The following is a 16,849-nucleotide window of genomic DNA, read 5'->3' on the forward strand; positions in this document are numbered from 1 at the left end:
GAAAAATTAGGACAACTGAGAAAACGATTATGATCACAGGCAGAGGAAAGGGGACAGTGTATCTTCCATGCAGTGTAAAGAGAAGGAATATGCTGAAATCCAGCAGAGCTCTGCCCATTTCCTCCACCTGCTTCATGTTGTTGTCATAGTCAGAGAGGCTGCTTTCCTCTCAAAACGACCATAACTCCAAACCTATTAGTGAAAATTTGCATACTAATCATGAGCAGTGAAAACTTCTGGTTTCTCCATGGTATACCACCTCTCGGGTAAAAACCACGAGAATTGTATTATCCTGTCCAATATTTCCAAGAGTTTAGAAACTTAAAAAAAAATACAAATTCACTTAAAATATTTATTAATTAGAAAAAGTTAAATATTTATTTATACAAAGATGATGAGAAAAAAATCTCATGCAGACTCTTCACATACAACGACATAATTCAAATCGTACTATGATGGTTTTACAAAATAACATCTTTATAGTAACTTTTATGGAGAAGTGTTGCTATTCTCTGTGTGCCTGAAAGCACCATTCACAGTAATTCGAAAGCTATTTCGGAGATTTATGGTTTGGCTGTGGAACATATGCCAAGATTTTCACACTCTTCACTATGATTAACAATTAATTTCTTATTACTACTACTCAGAAAACTGGACATAGACACATGAACACTGAGTAATGAATTCCTGCATACCACTGTACTTCTAAACAATTTATGTTAATGCATAAAGTTGCCGAAAGATTGCTTCAGATAACTCCCCTAAATGATGAATATATCTTGAGATTGTTATGGATGGCATCTGTTTCTGCTTAATTACAAATCTGCACTGGATTTATAATTTGTGTATATTACAAGTAATTTGCATAATTAAAACAATTAAGGGATTGACATATCATGGCAATTAGAAATGCATCAAACTCTGAATGTTGTACAAAAGAGAGCTTCAATATGAAACATTAATTCTTTGAGAACAAAATATCCTTCCGATTCCTGCAGAACAACCTGGCTTCGCAAATTCAGTGTATGTTCACCAATCTTCATTTGGAGAGTTTTCCTCAGGGATAGCCGGTTCTTCTTTAAGCTGTAGGAACTCTAACCCCAAAGGCTTTTCTCTTCATTTTAATTTCTACCGCAGTCACAGCATTAATTTGTATATTTATTGCCAATTTCGAGAATTTTTATCTCATTTTCCGTAGCCTTATCCTGTTTTCTTTGTCCCTCTTTTTAAGAATAAGTATGAATTGATTGAAAAAATGCTCTTGGTCCTTCTTCTTTTGAACAAGTCGAAACCGCTGATCTCTTCCGTATTTCTCTGCAAACTCTTTAAATGTTGTTCTGCAGAAAAGAAAGACATTTGAAAGTTGCAACTTTGTCAATTCATTTTCAGACGCTTTGACCCAGATGCCACATTTAACTTTTGATATAGATATTAAAAATAAGAATGTGTCCTGGGAAATATTTACAACATCGCTGTAATGTCTGCGACAAAGAAAGCAAGACCAGTGCCAAAATTACTTGTGCTTCTCATTCACTTGATCTGCTTGCACCAGTTACTTTCCTTTTTGATTTTGAGAAATCCGTGTGATCATTTACTGGGCAATTTAGATTAATTAACAGAGTATTTGCTCCAGTGCAGGTTTCTGCTGTCTCACTCCATCCTTGTCAGTGGCTCATGCCTGGTATTTCAATGATTAGCCTCTAATGGAGTAGAAAAACACAACTAAGCAGCTAATTACAACAAATGCATTTTGACTATCAGTAGTATGTATGGCACCTGAAGAAATACTATAGTAGCTTCATCTTACCTAAAAATAGTAACAAATTCATTGTAAATGTGACAGTTACAGGCATAATAATGCAGCCGAAATCCCCAGAGAGTTTTGCTTGAGGATCTTAGAGTCAGGTCCAACACTTTCAAATGCAAACACTGAATCTGATAACAAAAGCGTTCAGTCATATTTTTGCCAAAAACCTGTATTAGCTCAGGTAAACGTGTCCGGCTCATGCAGCGAGGGGTACGTGGCCACTGCCTCCCCCAGAATTTGGCAGCAGAATGGCCAGGCATCACAAGAGAGTGGGACCATAACGCAGTCAAAGACTAATAAGAGAACGGTCTCTCAGGGACCGCAGGAGGACGTACAGAGGTGGGTGAAGACAGGCAGACAGGCTGCCCAGAGACGCGGTGCCATCTTCATCCCAGGGGTGTTCAAGGCCTGACTGGACGCAGCCCTGAGAAGCCCGGTCTGACCCTGCTCCGAGCGGGAGCTTGGACTCGATGACCTCCTGAGGTCAGGTTCATCCATCTATGACCCTACGGGTTGCACCTCGCAGCAGAGGAGATGATAGCGGCAGGAAAGGGGACGATCACTAACGGTTAAATATAATGAGTGTGAGTAAGTTAAGAGTGACTACCAAAAAATATTATGAGAAGAACTGACTAAGTTTTATAGGAGTTTAATTATGAAGAGATCCAGAGTTTTCCTTGATTAACCAAAGGCTGGATGGGTATATAAAACTGTTGTGGAGAAGAGTTAATGCAGACAGAAATGCAAAAATCATTATCATCTTTCATGTTAGGATGCTGAGCCTATCTTAAAAATACAAGTTAGTTTCTATCCTGCGTTGTCTATGTCAATCCAGACAAGAGCACAGGGGATCCTGGAGATGCTCCCAGTCTGCGCACTTTGTCAATGGTATCGTGCAGCTACTGTGCGCTGCCATACGGATTCTGCAATATTTATTGTTGACTGAGTCTGTGCTCTAATTAGTGTGCAGATTTGTAACAGTCACTCGGGTAAAGGTCTGTTTTTTTCTCATTTGGTTCTTACTGCAGTATTAAAACGAAGCCAGAGATTACCGCAGGCAGATGAGTTTCTTTGACTTTGAGCTCAGTTAGCTCTAGACAAACATCAAGGCGTCAAATGTTCTCCGCTCCTGCAGGCCAGCGGGGCTTTGCCCTTGCAGACTGAAAACATCACTGCTGGGGCCAGCGTTTAGCTGTTACATAAACCCAGATTATTCTCTGTTTTGTTGTCAAAAAGCACTTACAATTATTTCCATATAGTCTGATATGTTTTTTAGATCTTTGCATCTAGGCAGGCAGTGCTGTGCAATTATCTGCACAGTTTAGTAAGAGAAAACTGTAATTTCTTAGTTCCAACAATTTAACCAGAATTATAACACATAAACCTCTTTATTTTCACGTAATTTACGCATGAAAGTGTTATCCTAAGCACTGTGTTTCCTATTGTGGAATTTTGGATCCATCATTACATAAAAATCAATGCAGAAAACTAACTGATTACATTGCAGGTCTTATTTTAATTTACTGATGTGTTAATAACAACTTTGTTAAATAATAACTTTGTTAAATTATGTTTCTCCTCCATCAAAATCCAGCCAAAATAAGTGTTTTTCGCTAGTTCTACACTAACATTAATGTGACTTAACATTCAAGTACTAATTATAACTAATACATGTGTGTGTGTATTATAAAGATGTTCTAAAATAAATGTGTTATGCAAAATACCACACACTCTAAACTGGAAAGAGAGGCTGAGAGATGGTATATTCCCTTTCCCAGTAATGTAACAAAATAACTATAAAACATTAGGAAGAAACAGTTAAGGCAGCATTATAAGAACAGATGTATAAAGTAAGTCCATATAAAGAGTAGGTTCAATTTTACAGAGTCCCAGGACAGATAATCACAGCCCAATTTGAGAAAACTCATTCTAACAAATGTCCATAAGGTAATGCCATACCTTGGTGATAACTTGGATTCTTCAAGAAGCTTTTTAAATTCTTCTTTGGCTAACAATAGTTTATTTTTTTTCTCTTTGTACTCTTCTCTTATCCTGGTCTTGACAAACTGTTCAAATATCTATTTAAAAAAGGGAAACAAGATACAATATTTATTAATGAATATTTTATGGTATTTATGTCTGATCAGAGGGTTTTTAATCTCAAGAACTACAATTCCTATCTGCACTCAGTATTTCCTGACTCAAATGTGGTTGAATCTGCCTCGTGGATGCCTGATCATTTGTTTTCATAAAGTCAGTAGCTGGAAAAGCTATAATTTGGACAGAAAGTATCTTCACCCAATCACGAAGGATAACATAAATCCAGATTTCCTGATCTAGGTGTAGATAACTTGGTCTTGCTCACATATTCATGCTTATGATATTATTGTTTCTAGCTTGTATCCATACGACAGACTTGTTTGGATCTTGCACTTCTCCCAACTTGCTTGAATTCCCGAGTACGCCTGTAGCGCTGAGCGGCAACAGTCTGCAAGGCGCCCAAAGAAACCCTGGAGACTTTCCAGTCCAGTTGCCATAAAACAGGCGCTTACACACGATGCTCTGTACAAACCTACACAACAGCATTAATGTGCTTGGAAGGGTTGACAGTCCTACTTCCAACAGTGTTTGACAGCTAAATACACAGTAGGGTGCTCAGCAGCAGGATTTTGGGTTTCATCCAGGGGAGTTACAGACTCAGGTATGTCTGAGAGATCTGTCGACTGCTTTAATCACATCATTAAATACCACAAATCTGGCCCTGTCGGTTCTGTGCTCTGCAAAGTGTGGTGCACTAACCTGTTGAATCAGAGCAGCTGTTCCTTAAAATGCTGTTTGCTTTCCATATTCACCATCCTTTCCTTCTTACAACAAAAAGTATATGCATCAAGTATGATTACTACCACAGTTACTGTCTCTCCACTCATGAGGATGCACAAGTGCAAATCTACCCTTCATGAAAGCTAAAGTAACTGAAATAAAACTGATAGTATGGTATGCAGATAAAGGAAGAAACAGCACTGGAAACGTAAACATCAAAAAAAATACTATAAAAGAAGTACTGTGAAGACCTAGGAAAACTAAATTTATTACACTGTACGCGTTTATTTAAGTTGACTGTAAGAGTGGACTGGAAAAAATGGTAGAAATAACGTAGGTGACACTGTTACTGCTTGCCTTTCGAGTATCAGTGAATCTATCATAATGAACATAATAAATCAAAATTAACAGATAGATCATTATCTAGTACAGTTGCTCCTTTACCCTTCACTGTTCCTTGACTTAGACGTTGTGGCATCTTCTCACAGTTAATAACCCCTCGGGAAGTATTGATGAGTAAGGAAATCAATCTGCAAATGCCCAATACCAGCCAGTGGTGCTCCTCGGATTGCCCAAGGACACGCACCAGCCCTGGAGTTCACACTCCAAAGTCCGAACAGAAGTTCAAGCCAAGACAAACTCCTGGACACACCTGCAGAAAAACGCATTCAAAACGCCCACCCTGCCCTTTCCAGGCCACCCGTGTAACAAAACCGCGGTACCGGTAGTCGTGCTCTGGCCATTCACTCACTCACTCCTCCTCGTGAGCCAGAATTCACCTCTAAATCCCCCAAATATGAATTCATTTACATAATTCGAAAAGTTCTCAGACGCTCACTATTTGGGCCACACAGTCAGCATCGGTCCAGGTAAATGTTTCCTTGTATCTGAATAATTTCTTCTACTAATTTTAGCTGTACCTAAATAGATGCATCCATTAAATCAGTGATCTATTCTTGTCCAAGTCTAACTTTCTTCTTAAACTACTCTTGGAGGAAAATGGGGTCTGATTAAATGGATCTGCTTAGAGTGAGTGTCCTGAAATCCATTACTTTTAAGTTTGGCAGCTAAAATACCTGGCATGTGCTCCCAAGTTTAATATTTTTTTTAACCCTGTTTTGTAGAACAGCAACTTATGATCGCCCTCTTCTACCTTAGCTCTGAGCTTGAATTATCGTCACTCTTAGAAACAACATCAACATGACTACGGCTTTCTATATATAGGACTGCCAACTACTTGCTTTTCATAATCCCTTTCCTTGAGCGTTAAATATATCCCACAAACAAGGTCCATGTCAGCAGTGCTTTAGCAAAGGTCCACGTTATACAACATACATTCATTACATATTTTTATTAACTCCATGGTTGATAAAACAAAAGAAGTAATAAATCTTGATTGACTGATCAAGGTCTATATTTTGTCCTTGCTGATTCGCTGAAATAAAACACAAAACTCCTTGCTCAATATCTTGTTGTTATATTTTCCATTCTACTAGTTTCTCTCACATTTTCATTCCCATATTTCATTATTATTTTATTTTACTTTTTATCTTAGGAAAGAAAATATTGGAAAGGTAGTAAATGAAAATATATGTCTCCAATCCCTCAGTAAATACCTATGGGGAGCTCTCTGGAGAATCAATAAGACAATATGGGCCACAGTGCAATGGAGTATGAGTAAGAAGTTCATTTTTCACCTTTCTTATTTCAAAAATTGACAATTCCATATTCCAAATTCTTCCTTCTCCCAGATGACAAGAGGCTAGTAAGGAACAGAAATAACTACAGAATAAAAGAGTTCACCTTCTCTGCAACATCCTTGCATCTCTCCTAAATTTTTAGATTAATCTGCAACCCTGCGGTCCTTTCAGATCCCCAGTGATAGTAAATGTCCAAGTAACCATGGCAGTAGAAACACTACTTCCCTTTGTGGCTTGCCAGAAAGCCTTTCAAACAGACACAGGCATAGCTCTATCCATTTATATCTACCAAGTTTAGTTATTGCAAAATATAGCAATAAATACTACCAACTCCTAGAAAACATTCTAAGTAATAAAATTGAAGTAGTCCCCCTACAATATATAATATAAATCACAGCGGAAGCATTACCTTATGGTCATTACCCTTTCTACAGCTGAGTTTCCCAGACTCAATAGGATTTGTTCCTACAACCTCAGAGACTCTCTCCCTTTGCTGTGTGCAAATTCACTTGCTACCAGTTGTTTTTCAAAGAAGGAGGCAGCATTTTCTTATGAGCAGAACCTCAACTGAGTCTCATGAATAAATTTAAGACAGACACTTTAATTCTATTCTACTTTTTATCCTACCAAGATAATTACTTTGCTATTACTGTTAATTGGGAGACGTTTGTTGACAATCAGAAGCTATGCTGCAGAAAACACTCACCTGTTTACGTTCTTCAGAATTTAGTAGAAGGTAGCGTGGATCAAATACTATTTTGTGTAACTCTTTTTCCCATGTAGAAAATGCTGAAACCTGTGAATGATAAAAATAAAGTCGCATTGAACAATTCTGTTCAGGACCTAAAACAAGGAAATGTTCCAAGGTGAAGCAAAGAGTAGGGCAGGAAGCTAATGAACCCTCTAAAGGATGCCTTGGGAAGCGGCAATTGAATTTTAATGTTTCTGGCAATGCTCTGGTCCTCCCACACCACTACTATTGATTTGCTCTAGGGGGTCTGAATGAATACCTAGTTCATTCCACATCTGTTGATGGAAAGAATCTGTAGTAGGAATGGAAATACCCATTTTATTATCTCCTTTGGTAAGTGTAACAGAAGCTTTGAATTCCATTTTAGAAATTATCTCAGCTTTAGGCCTCCTGCCCCCCAAAAATTAAATTATAACCAAAATAAGGCTTTCTGTGCATGCACACACTGAAGAACTAACAGTGATTATCTTCAAAGCATCATGCTTTATGTAAATGTAACACTTCCCTCCAGTGGCACTTCACAGATGTCACCTCTCCTCACCTCCACTTTGAGTCTTCTACTACTTTTTTCTGCTGGCTCCAGCTCCTTAGAAACTGAATCTAGGTGTTAATCCAAGCTAACTGCATCATTTTTATATTGATAATACGAAATGAAAATGTTACATTAATAAGGAAGCTCTTCTGTGTTCTCAAACAAACTCTTCAGCTCTGTAAGGTGAACGAACTGTGAGGACCCTCGGTGGCAAGCAGGCAGCCTGCTCTGTTCCACCGCGACCATATTATCCTTTCACTACCCCTGGCTGGACTCCGCTACAACCAATTACACTATAATCACCTATTTTCTTTCGCAACCTATTTGCCAATATTAAAAGCATCATCAACTAAGTAAGATTGTGAGGCCAAACAAATTTAAGAAGGTCCCTCACTTTCTTCTTCACCTTTGCCCAGGAAGTTTTATGAAACAACACTCTTAAAGCTTATGGCTTAAATTCCCAGCCTGGCTTTGGTATCTTATACAACATCACTGTTAATTAGTTCGTTACAGAAAACTCTGGAGTAATATAAAATATTTCATCTAATTACAAAGGAGCGTAAATTCACTAAAAAAATTAATTATGTGAAGTATAAAATAGACTAATTAACAATCAAGCAGGAAAGCTTTGATGATGCAAAGTGGGCTTAAATGGATTGGCTCTCCTGCTAGAATTGCTAGCACTGGGAGCGAGGAAATTTCGAAGCTGCAAGCTAACTTTTACAATGCAAACCGAGTGAGTTACCAGTTACAGCCGCTCTCGGTAAAATAATACCAGTGCAGGGCAATCGGTTATCAAGAAGGAACATGAAAATATATGGATCTTGAAAAACATATCTCTACAGCTTGAATGGAAAAAGCCACAAAACTTAGCTGAAAAGTTATGTATGGACCAGGTATCAGTGCAGATTATATCTGCAGAGCAAATAAAGGAGCACAGAATTATGGGATATCCCATATTCAATTTTGAATTGGACTAAGTGTGCTACTTAGGTGGTGGGTGCTGAAAAATCCTCATTGACAAAGTTGTTCTCTCTTCAGCATCTCTTCATTAAGCAAACTCTGTAATTCAAGTTGAAGACAGACTCTGCTGGGGCACTGAAAGTCTGGCGAAGGGCTGTTCCCTTCCCATTTTTTTCTTCTTGCCACCTGTGCTAATGCCTCCATGTCCATGCAGGTGGCTAAGTGCTGACTCTCTTCTTTTCCACACAGAAGAATCAGCATTAGGAAGCCTTTCTCAGGTTGTCTTCTAGACTCCGTCGTGGACATCAGCTCTGCTCCTAGTACTAAGGCTAGTTTGAACTCAAGGCTAGATACAGTAATGGCAATTTGCCATAAAATCATTCATTTTTATGAATGTTTCTTCAGTTTACATTTCAGAAATGGCAGACATACGCCTAAAAAATGTTGCTACTTATATTATTTATAATTTATTCATAGCTACAGATATCACATGCTGCTCAGGATACTCATTTTGGACCTCTACAAACTAATGTAAAATATTAATATTCTGACTAATCTCCAAGTGAGTATTGTACTGTGGTCTTCTTTATTGCTGTGTGACATTCAGCCATGGAGCACGCGTGTTGGCAGTGATGGCGATGGCATCTCCTTCCAGAACAAATATTGACTTCTGTGGCCCAGTATTAACACACACAACAGAGAAAACAGAGATCTGAGTTTGTCTTTGTTTTTCAGTTCTGTACTCAGCTTTCAATCTGAATCCAAAGTACAGTGAAAAAAAAAGCTTATGAAAATTCAATGTATTGAGTTTGAGAATTATGCCTAGAAGTGAAAGGGCATCAGAATAACTGATTGTACTTTTTCTTAGCTCTGGAAGCCCAGGTGTGATAGCAGACTGAGATTCTGACTGATTTTTTAAAGATTTATAAGAAAAGAAAGGTGAAATGTCTGGTATTTGCAGCAGATCCATTTACCCTCACCAGTATAAAACTCACAGTTTTAATGAATCTTTGTTCTGCTAAGAAAAAATGCCCACATCTGGCACAAGCTACCAAAACATATGCAGAAAATAGCAAGAAGCATATAGTGGCAGAGAACAGAAAGGCTCATTGACTCCAGCTTTCTGCTATCACGGGCAACCAGGCCTAGGCTACAAGGTCTGCAGAGCTGAAGTCCACTTCACATATCATCACATCTGCACACAGCTGGCTGGCACGACAAAGGAGCTGCCTTAGGGCCTGGCCGCTGGGCACCAGAGAGGGCATCTTAGGGCATCTAAAACATGTCTTAGGAAGACAGGGAGAAATTAAGAACATTTGCAATGCTCTTGTTATCTACACCTCTCGATCTGCCATGGCAACCTTCCCTCATCACTCCCACTGCCCACTGGTTTGACCCTCAACACGTGGCCTGTCCTTCTGGAAAGCGAGTGCTCTGCATCCGTCTGAAAACACAGGTGGAAAAATGGGGAAAAAAACAAACTAGCCTGTTTGATTATGCATTTATTTGGCAAAGTGTTTTGAGACCTGTGTGAGATATATACCGCTTATTGCATGACTGCAGCGGTAAGTCCACTGCACATCTACACCATGACTAAAGCAGCTTCGAGTCTAATGCCAATTATCAATATAACTCTTTGTTAAAAAAAAAACAACCCCCCCCAGTGATATATAAACTAACCCTTCACACCCCCACCGAAACTGTTCTTCATTCACAGAGAAGATCATCTTTGTATTCGTCAGGAACTGCTGTTTGGCAGACTTTAAAATCCTGGACTCAGGAAAAGACGAGTTACAGTAGATGTGTGTGCATCTGAACTCTATCCTCCTCAAGGCTTGCTTCAACATTCCCCTTTCAAATAAAAACACCTAGTGGTAAACTTTACAAGTCCCTTATCTATCCATTCACCCTTACAGACATAAATATGAAGTGTACCATAAGCTTGCACAGCAAGAAAAATATACGGAAAAAATGTATATAATAGAGTGTAGGCACCCCTGTAGCGTAGCTGCAGGACCGGTCCAGCTTACGCGGTGCTACGACACTGCCGTGGGGCTCGCAGAGGGTCTGGGGTGCTAGGGGCCTCGGAGACGGTCCCTTCCAGTGGCTATACCGTCGCTAAAGACCACCAGGTTAAGGCCCTACACAATGAGCAAAATCTGACTTTAGATCTGTCGGAAACCTAAGTACAGCCTGACAAATTTGAAATTTTTCTTCTTCAGGGTACTGTCTAGGCTGCAAGAATTGCTTTGAACTTGGAAGGTGGGGGCTTGAGTCCCTCCCCCCACCCCCTTTTTTCTTTATGTTTTCCAGTATAAAGAAGGCGAAATCAGTAATTTTTTCTTTTGCTAGCCACATAAAGTTATATCCTGAAAAGCCTTTGTACCTTGAATGTGAAGCAACGTGAAGCAATCAGAAAGAATATTAAAGGAGGACCATATCGGAAATTACATTTTTACAGAGGAAATCTTGCCAACGACTTAAGAATAGTGCTATTGTCTCGGGGCTACAACAAAACCACGTTCTAGTTTGATGCTACAAAGAACATTCTTTTGTTTATACATCTTTTATGTATGGCTCAAACAGAAGGTTCAGAGCTAAGTGGAGGACCTTTATCTAGTTAACGTACTTGGTAATGCTCTCAAGTACCTACTTGAGAAATAATAACATTAGGAGAAAATGGCAGGAGACATTCATTTAAGTAATCAGTTTAAAGTAACACTAATGGCCTCACCACATTTCAAAGAATGACAGCCAGCTGGGCCTGACTGTCATCTTGTCCAGACATTAAACAGATGTTCTGGGCCAAAGACATAAATAGCCTATCATCTATATGCTTTTAAATAATAGCTAAAACAAACAGTAACTTCACAGAATTTCTTATTTTAGCCAGCTAGTCTGAGTCTTATACTTAAAGAATCATACTATGGAATATCCCTCATACTTTCAAATTTTAACTTATCTTCTGATGACTTAAAATATATTAACAGAAGCCTTCAGCTAGTCTTCATTAATGGGACTTTGTTTTTTTTACGCATAAACAACAAAATATATTAATAAAACAGTTCTAGCCTGGAGACAGCTGAACTTCTGGCATCCAAAACTCTAATTATATGCCTCCTAAGTCTACTGATTACTAATGGTAAACACTATAGGTTTTACTGCCTAACAACAACCACCTTGAATTTTTTTTAATGGAAATTACATAGACTTCTATGGAAAATATGCTTTTAGTGTTGGAGGGAGGTATAAAATCCGCATACACTAGTCCATTACACGCTCATTCACATTTGCAGGATCAGGGCCTAAATGTGTTCTGTGTATTAATTTCATAATGTTTGTGCACAAAATCATCCGTTCTCTGGAAAGAGCAGGCATGCAGTGAGATGGATTTCTGCAGAGGTGATTTTATGTCTATAAATAACTGTATCCAAATTTCCTTATATTGATGGTAATCTTTATGAGGCCAGTTCAACACAGGTTTATAACTGCTACTGCAGAAAATAAAAGTCAGGCTGAAGTGCTTTACAAAATCAGTCACTGGATGCTATTACTGTGATTTGTAATTCATATTTCATTGCTGGTCATGAGGCTCAGAGCACTGACGTGTTCTATTTATAAATTGAATTTATGCTTCATCTATCTGCTCATAATCTTCATTAGGTCACGGTGAAATGGCTAAAGTAACTCTGGTGTCAGCTATGCGGTCCGAAGGATTCCTCCGAACTCGGCCACCGGCAGGACGGCCCCGGGAACCATGCCTCCAGGGCTTCTCGCCTGGCTGCCTGCACCGAGACCGACTGGTTTCTTTTACCAGTTTGAGTAAAAACCTCAGAGGGTCGAGGCAGTTGATCCACCTCCTGCACATCAGCATCAACTGGAGCCACCAAGTTTTCTCAAAGAAGTGAGAAAGTCCAAGGAAAACAGCAAGTTTTCCTAACTCTTGTTTGACTTCAGTATCTCCTTTCTTAACAGAGTGGAAGTGTAGACCGCTCGTCTTTGGAGGAACAGTAGGGAATTTGGTTTTCCACTGCTGGGATCAGCAGAGTTGACACTGATGAAATATTTCCCATGTTAACAAGAGCAAAGAGCTCCCAAGGACTATTTCTCAGTTCGGGTGACACGCAAGAAGTGTCCTTCCTTCGTTCATCATGTAATGAACGTTTCCAGGGCTTCACTGGAACCTCACACACTACTGAGCCACTGCTCTGAGCTGGAAGAACCACCATGCTCAGTTATGTGTGTGTGTATGAATTTATTTAAAGTTACACTTAAAAAGTGCGTAGTGTCCTGGATAGCCATATACTACTGGATGGCATCAGAAGATGTCTAAGTAACCATATAAACCTAACATTTTTGGACATGAAGTTAAGAAAATATTTTTAAATAGATGATTTTATGGCAGTGGCATTTAATGTATTTTTGCCTAAGCTCTTTAGAAGCCAATATTCCAAAATAAACTTCAATATTGCCAGTGTAAGAATACTCAGAAAAATTTTTCTAACTGATTTTAAATTGTAGAGTAAGCAATTTACTGAACTCTTTCAAATTTCTACTTTTTCACATACCAGTAACAAGACAATATTCATAAGCACTGAGAATCAAAGTGACATAAAAATTACATGGGAATAGACCCCCCAATAATTCTTCATTCGACTGCAAGTTCGTAATTAAGAAATGATTTCTGTAGTGATCATATAGGGCGCCACATTTTCATAAATGAGATGTTTCAAATAATGAAATCTTATTTCTTACCCCTCTTTCCAGAAGCATATCACGGAAATGAGTAATGCGTTCTTCCAGAGGAAGCACAATCTGATGTGCTGATGTGCTCACATCTCTCTCCTCTGCATCATCCTTCCCCTGGTCAGCAATTTGGGAATCTTCTGTTCTTTAACAAGGAAAGACAGAAAATAGTTCAAATAATTGCAAACTCGGGAGCGCATTTTTAACCCTCTACTTTTGCCAGGAAGTTCTGCAGGAAGGTAGGACTTTGTTGGATGCCCTAAGCAGAACGCGGTGTTTTGCAGATCCTGACAGCCGACTAGCTCTCCAAATCTGCAGCTCATTATTGAGCTGGGGTTTTCTTGAGGGTCCTTCCCAGAGAACCAGGACAACCTTCATGTGGAAGTACAGTGCAGCTGAATGATCAAAGAGCGCAACTCAACAGTGAAATACTGCCCTATGTTTCAAGCCACAGAAAAGTGACAGTTTTATATTACATTTGTCAAGGAGTGAAGATTTTAAAGGAGTCACTGAAGAAACTCATCTTGTTATTTTTTTCTTTTATTTTCTCTGTTTTCGTGTCCCAAAACTTCTTGACTTCAAAGAACCAGGCAAACTCGGATCCGGAATTCAGACTTCTGATTTGGGTCCCCGCTATTGTTTCTTAATACTTTGAGCGATGAATGGATTCAAGCCAAGCTTTACTTAAGTGAAACAAAAAATTAAAGACCAGGAGTCTGAAAAAGATCCCTATGTCCAAATCAGGACAACGAAAATAAGGCACTTCGATTTTTAGCATCCTACAGGGAATGGCTGCATTTTTAGCAATGCAATTTTCACTAGTAACAAATAAAACTTCACTTTGAACTTTCGACGTGAAAACAATTTTTTACTTCCAGGGTGTTCTATGCTACAAAAGTCAAAATTAGCTTCCGAGAAAGCAAATTACATCAGTATGTAATATGAATCCTAACATATTAGCTTCCGTCTGTGAATAATTACATTACTCTTAAATTTATCTAAAATTATATTATTAGTGATTGAAAGATATCAAATTGTTATTCTTCACAGAACAATAGTGACTTTTTATTGTATTAGCAACTTTTATTTTGTAATATGATCCACGAAACATCCAATCCAATTTTTAGTGTGCGTAAAAAGATTTTTTCAGCTTTCAAGCTGAAACCGAGGGAAATATAGCACACTATTCCATCATTTAATCATCAGGAGAGACCCTCTTTAGGACGGTTAAAAAAATTACTGTTGAAAATGATACTGCAAATCATATAGACTTTCTTTTTTCTCATGCCAAGAATAACAATAAAAAATAAAATATTCTTTAGTCAAACAATACAACAATCTGTAGCCAACAGAATACAACAAAGTCTCTGACTTCACAGTCGAAAGGACACTGAGAGCTTGCTCTTAGTCTCCTACTATCGCAATTGTGGAAGTCTACAGATCTCAAAACAGATAGGACAGCAACACCATAATACTGTTCATAATAATAATGTAATATTCCTTTTAAAATCCATGCATCCATGTATCCAGTGAGAGGACAAGAGGCAATGAGGACTAATTAAAATACAGGAAATTCCATCTAAACATAAGAAAAAATTTTTTTACTCTGAGGGTGGCCGAGCACCAGAGCGGGTTGCCCAGAGAAGCTGGGGAGTCTCCATCCTTGGAGATATTCAGTGACTGGACACGGTCCTGGGCAACCTGCTCCAGCTGTCCCTGCCTGAGCCCTGCTTGGACCAGGGCATCTCCAGAGGTCCCCATCAACCTCAACCTTTCTGTGATTCTGTGAAGAAAACCCAGAAAACCTAAGTTTCTCTGAAGGTTTATTTCCTTGGTATTTAGTACTATTAGAGTATTGCTCGAGTAAGAATTTGACTTAAATATTTTTAAATAGTCTAGTTATACCTCAGTGAAACAATAGCAGAATGCAGAGGTTCATGGATGGACCTTTAAAATACTGACCTTTTATTAAGGAAATACAGTCTAAATGCTTGTTTAAGTGTATTAATGTTGGACTATAGCTAATAGTTTATGGCAATAGTTAGACCCCACTGATTTCAATAAAATGAGTATTTATCTCGTAGTATCCGATTCTTCCTGCAAAATAATATATATCCATGGAAATGCTACACAGGTGAAAAGAATTATCCAGTAAAATAAGAAGAGCGATATAAGAGAGAATAGAATTATCTTCAAAACATCCACTTCAAAAATACAGGGTTTTTTTGTGTTTACTGGTCAAAATACCCCCAAATACATAACATAGTAGCTATGTAAACTTATGTTACTGACATAACATTGTTATGAAAACATTCATTTTATTCAATGTTATTGAAAACATTGTTTTCATTTCAAAGTATTACGTGATGCAGAGGCAGCACTTGTGAACAGCTGACCCTATTTGCAGTTTCCCAGCCAGAGGTTAAATAGGATGACATGTCTCCAAGGCGCTCCTTTACTATTCATTTGATTTTTGCTTTGCTATTTTGGCAGGGGCGAGGGGGCACTTGACTTCAGCGGAGCTAAGGCTTTCATCCAATGTCTTTAACATAAGTACATATCCTCACAGTTCAACCTTTTCACCAGTTTCAGTATAAATAACAGTTACAAAACATGGTTGATGGCTATGGAAAATATGTATTTTAGAGAATCGTGGAGTTCGATGAACAGTGGATACCTTAAGAATGGCTCCCATAATTTATCCATAAGAAAGAAAATATTTTTTTTTCTCTTTGCACTTATTTGTAGACGACTTTAGCTTCCCGACATTACATATGAATAAGTAAACTTTAGAACTTACTTATTTCTCTTAGTTTTGATGCTAAGATCATCATTTTCATCCCCTGGACACGAACTAACACTTTTATCTGCTAAAAGAAAATAAATAAAATTAGGGGGATTAGATTCGAACTAAAGAAATGGGAATATAAATTCCCCAAATTAACCTTTCACTTCCTCATCTTTGGTACCTGCTCAGGTATTTACTGTTTTCCAATGAGTGTTTTAAAAATAACATATATTTCATCAGATACTCAGAAATGCTTTCATTAAAATTAAAGTGATAGTAACGAAAACAACCACGTTCATTCTGCAAAATTTCTCATTGTTCACTTGTGACATGTTTTTTTAAAATCATGTTGCTGCTTCACCTGCTGCTCCCTCCTCCCTTCCCTTAAAAATGTAACTGCAAAGATGTTATCGCAAAAGCACTGCAGCCCTGACAGCCTGCATATTCGATAGCCTAATTCACACCAGAACTTCCTTCTTTCCCCATCTCCCCCTCCCACACAAGCACATGCAACGCAGTGGTATCGACGGGCTACGTGGATCTGAGGAGCCTCCACATTCCCAGTGCTCCAGAGCAGCTGAGCAGCACCGTCCCGCTCCTGCTCTTGCCTGGATACTCTTCCACACCGGACTTGGAAGTGGCTTTGGAATATCAGACACTAAACCTCAGCCTTCTTGTGTTAGACTGCTAATAAAGGCATGCCTTGCTATATAAGAAACTATGAAAAAATAAAGCAAAAATA

At 38.5% G+C, this 16,849-nt stretch overlaps 1 protein-coding gene across 4 annotated transcripts in view; it reads right to left on the minus strand.

Moving 5' to 3' along the window:
* Window positions 1–349: 349 nt before the first annotated feature.
* Window positions 350–16,849, minus strand: part of TCERG1L (transcription elongation regulator 1 like) — a 109,057-nt gene continuing 92,557 nt past the window's right edge. For 2 of the 4 annotated variants that reach the window (XM_064514411.1, XM_064514409.1), the window contains 5 exons: window positions 16,120–16,186; window positions 13,329–13,464; window positions 7,034–7,123; window positions 3,767–3,885; window positions 350–1,337 (listed from right to left, as the gene is read on the minus strand). In XM_064514411.1, coding sequence (XP_064370481.1) covers window positions 1,181–1,337; window positions 3,767–3,885; window positions 7,034–7,123; window positions 13,329–13,464; window positions 16,120–16,186 — 569 coding nt within the window. In that variant the 3' untranslated portion in view covers window positions 350–1,180. Of the gene's footprint in view, window positions 1,338–3,766; window positions 3,886–7,033; window positions 7,124–13,328; window positions 13,465–16,119; window positions 16,190–16,849 lie in introns of all 4 variants that reach the window. The other 2 variants (XM_064514410.1, XM_064514408.1) reach the window with 1 other exon arrangement.

The sequence above is a fragment of the Dromaius novaehollandiae genome, chromosome 6, assembly GCF_036370855.1.
Source record: "Dromaius novaehollandiae isolate bDroNov1 chromosome 6, bDroNov1.hap1, whole genome shotgun sequence".
NCBI lineage: Eukaryota > Metazoa > Chordata > Aves > Casuariiformes > Dromaiidae > Dromaius > Dromaius novaehollandiae.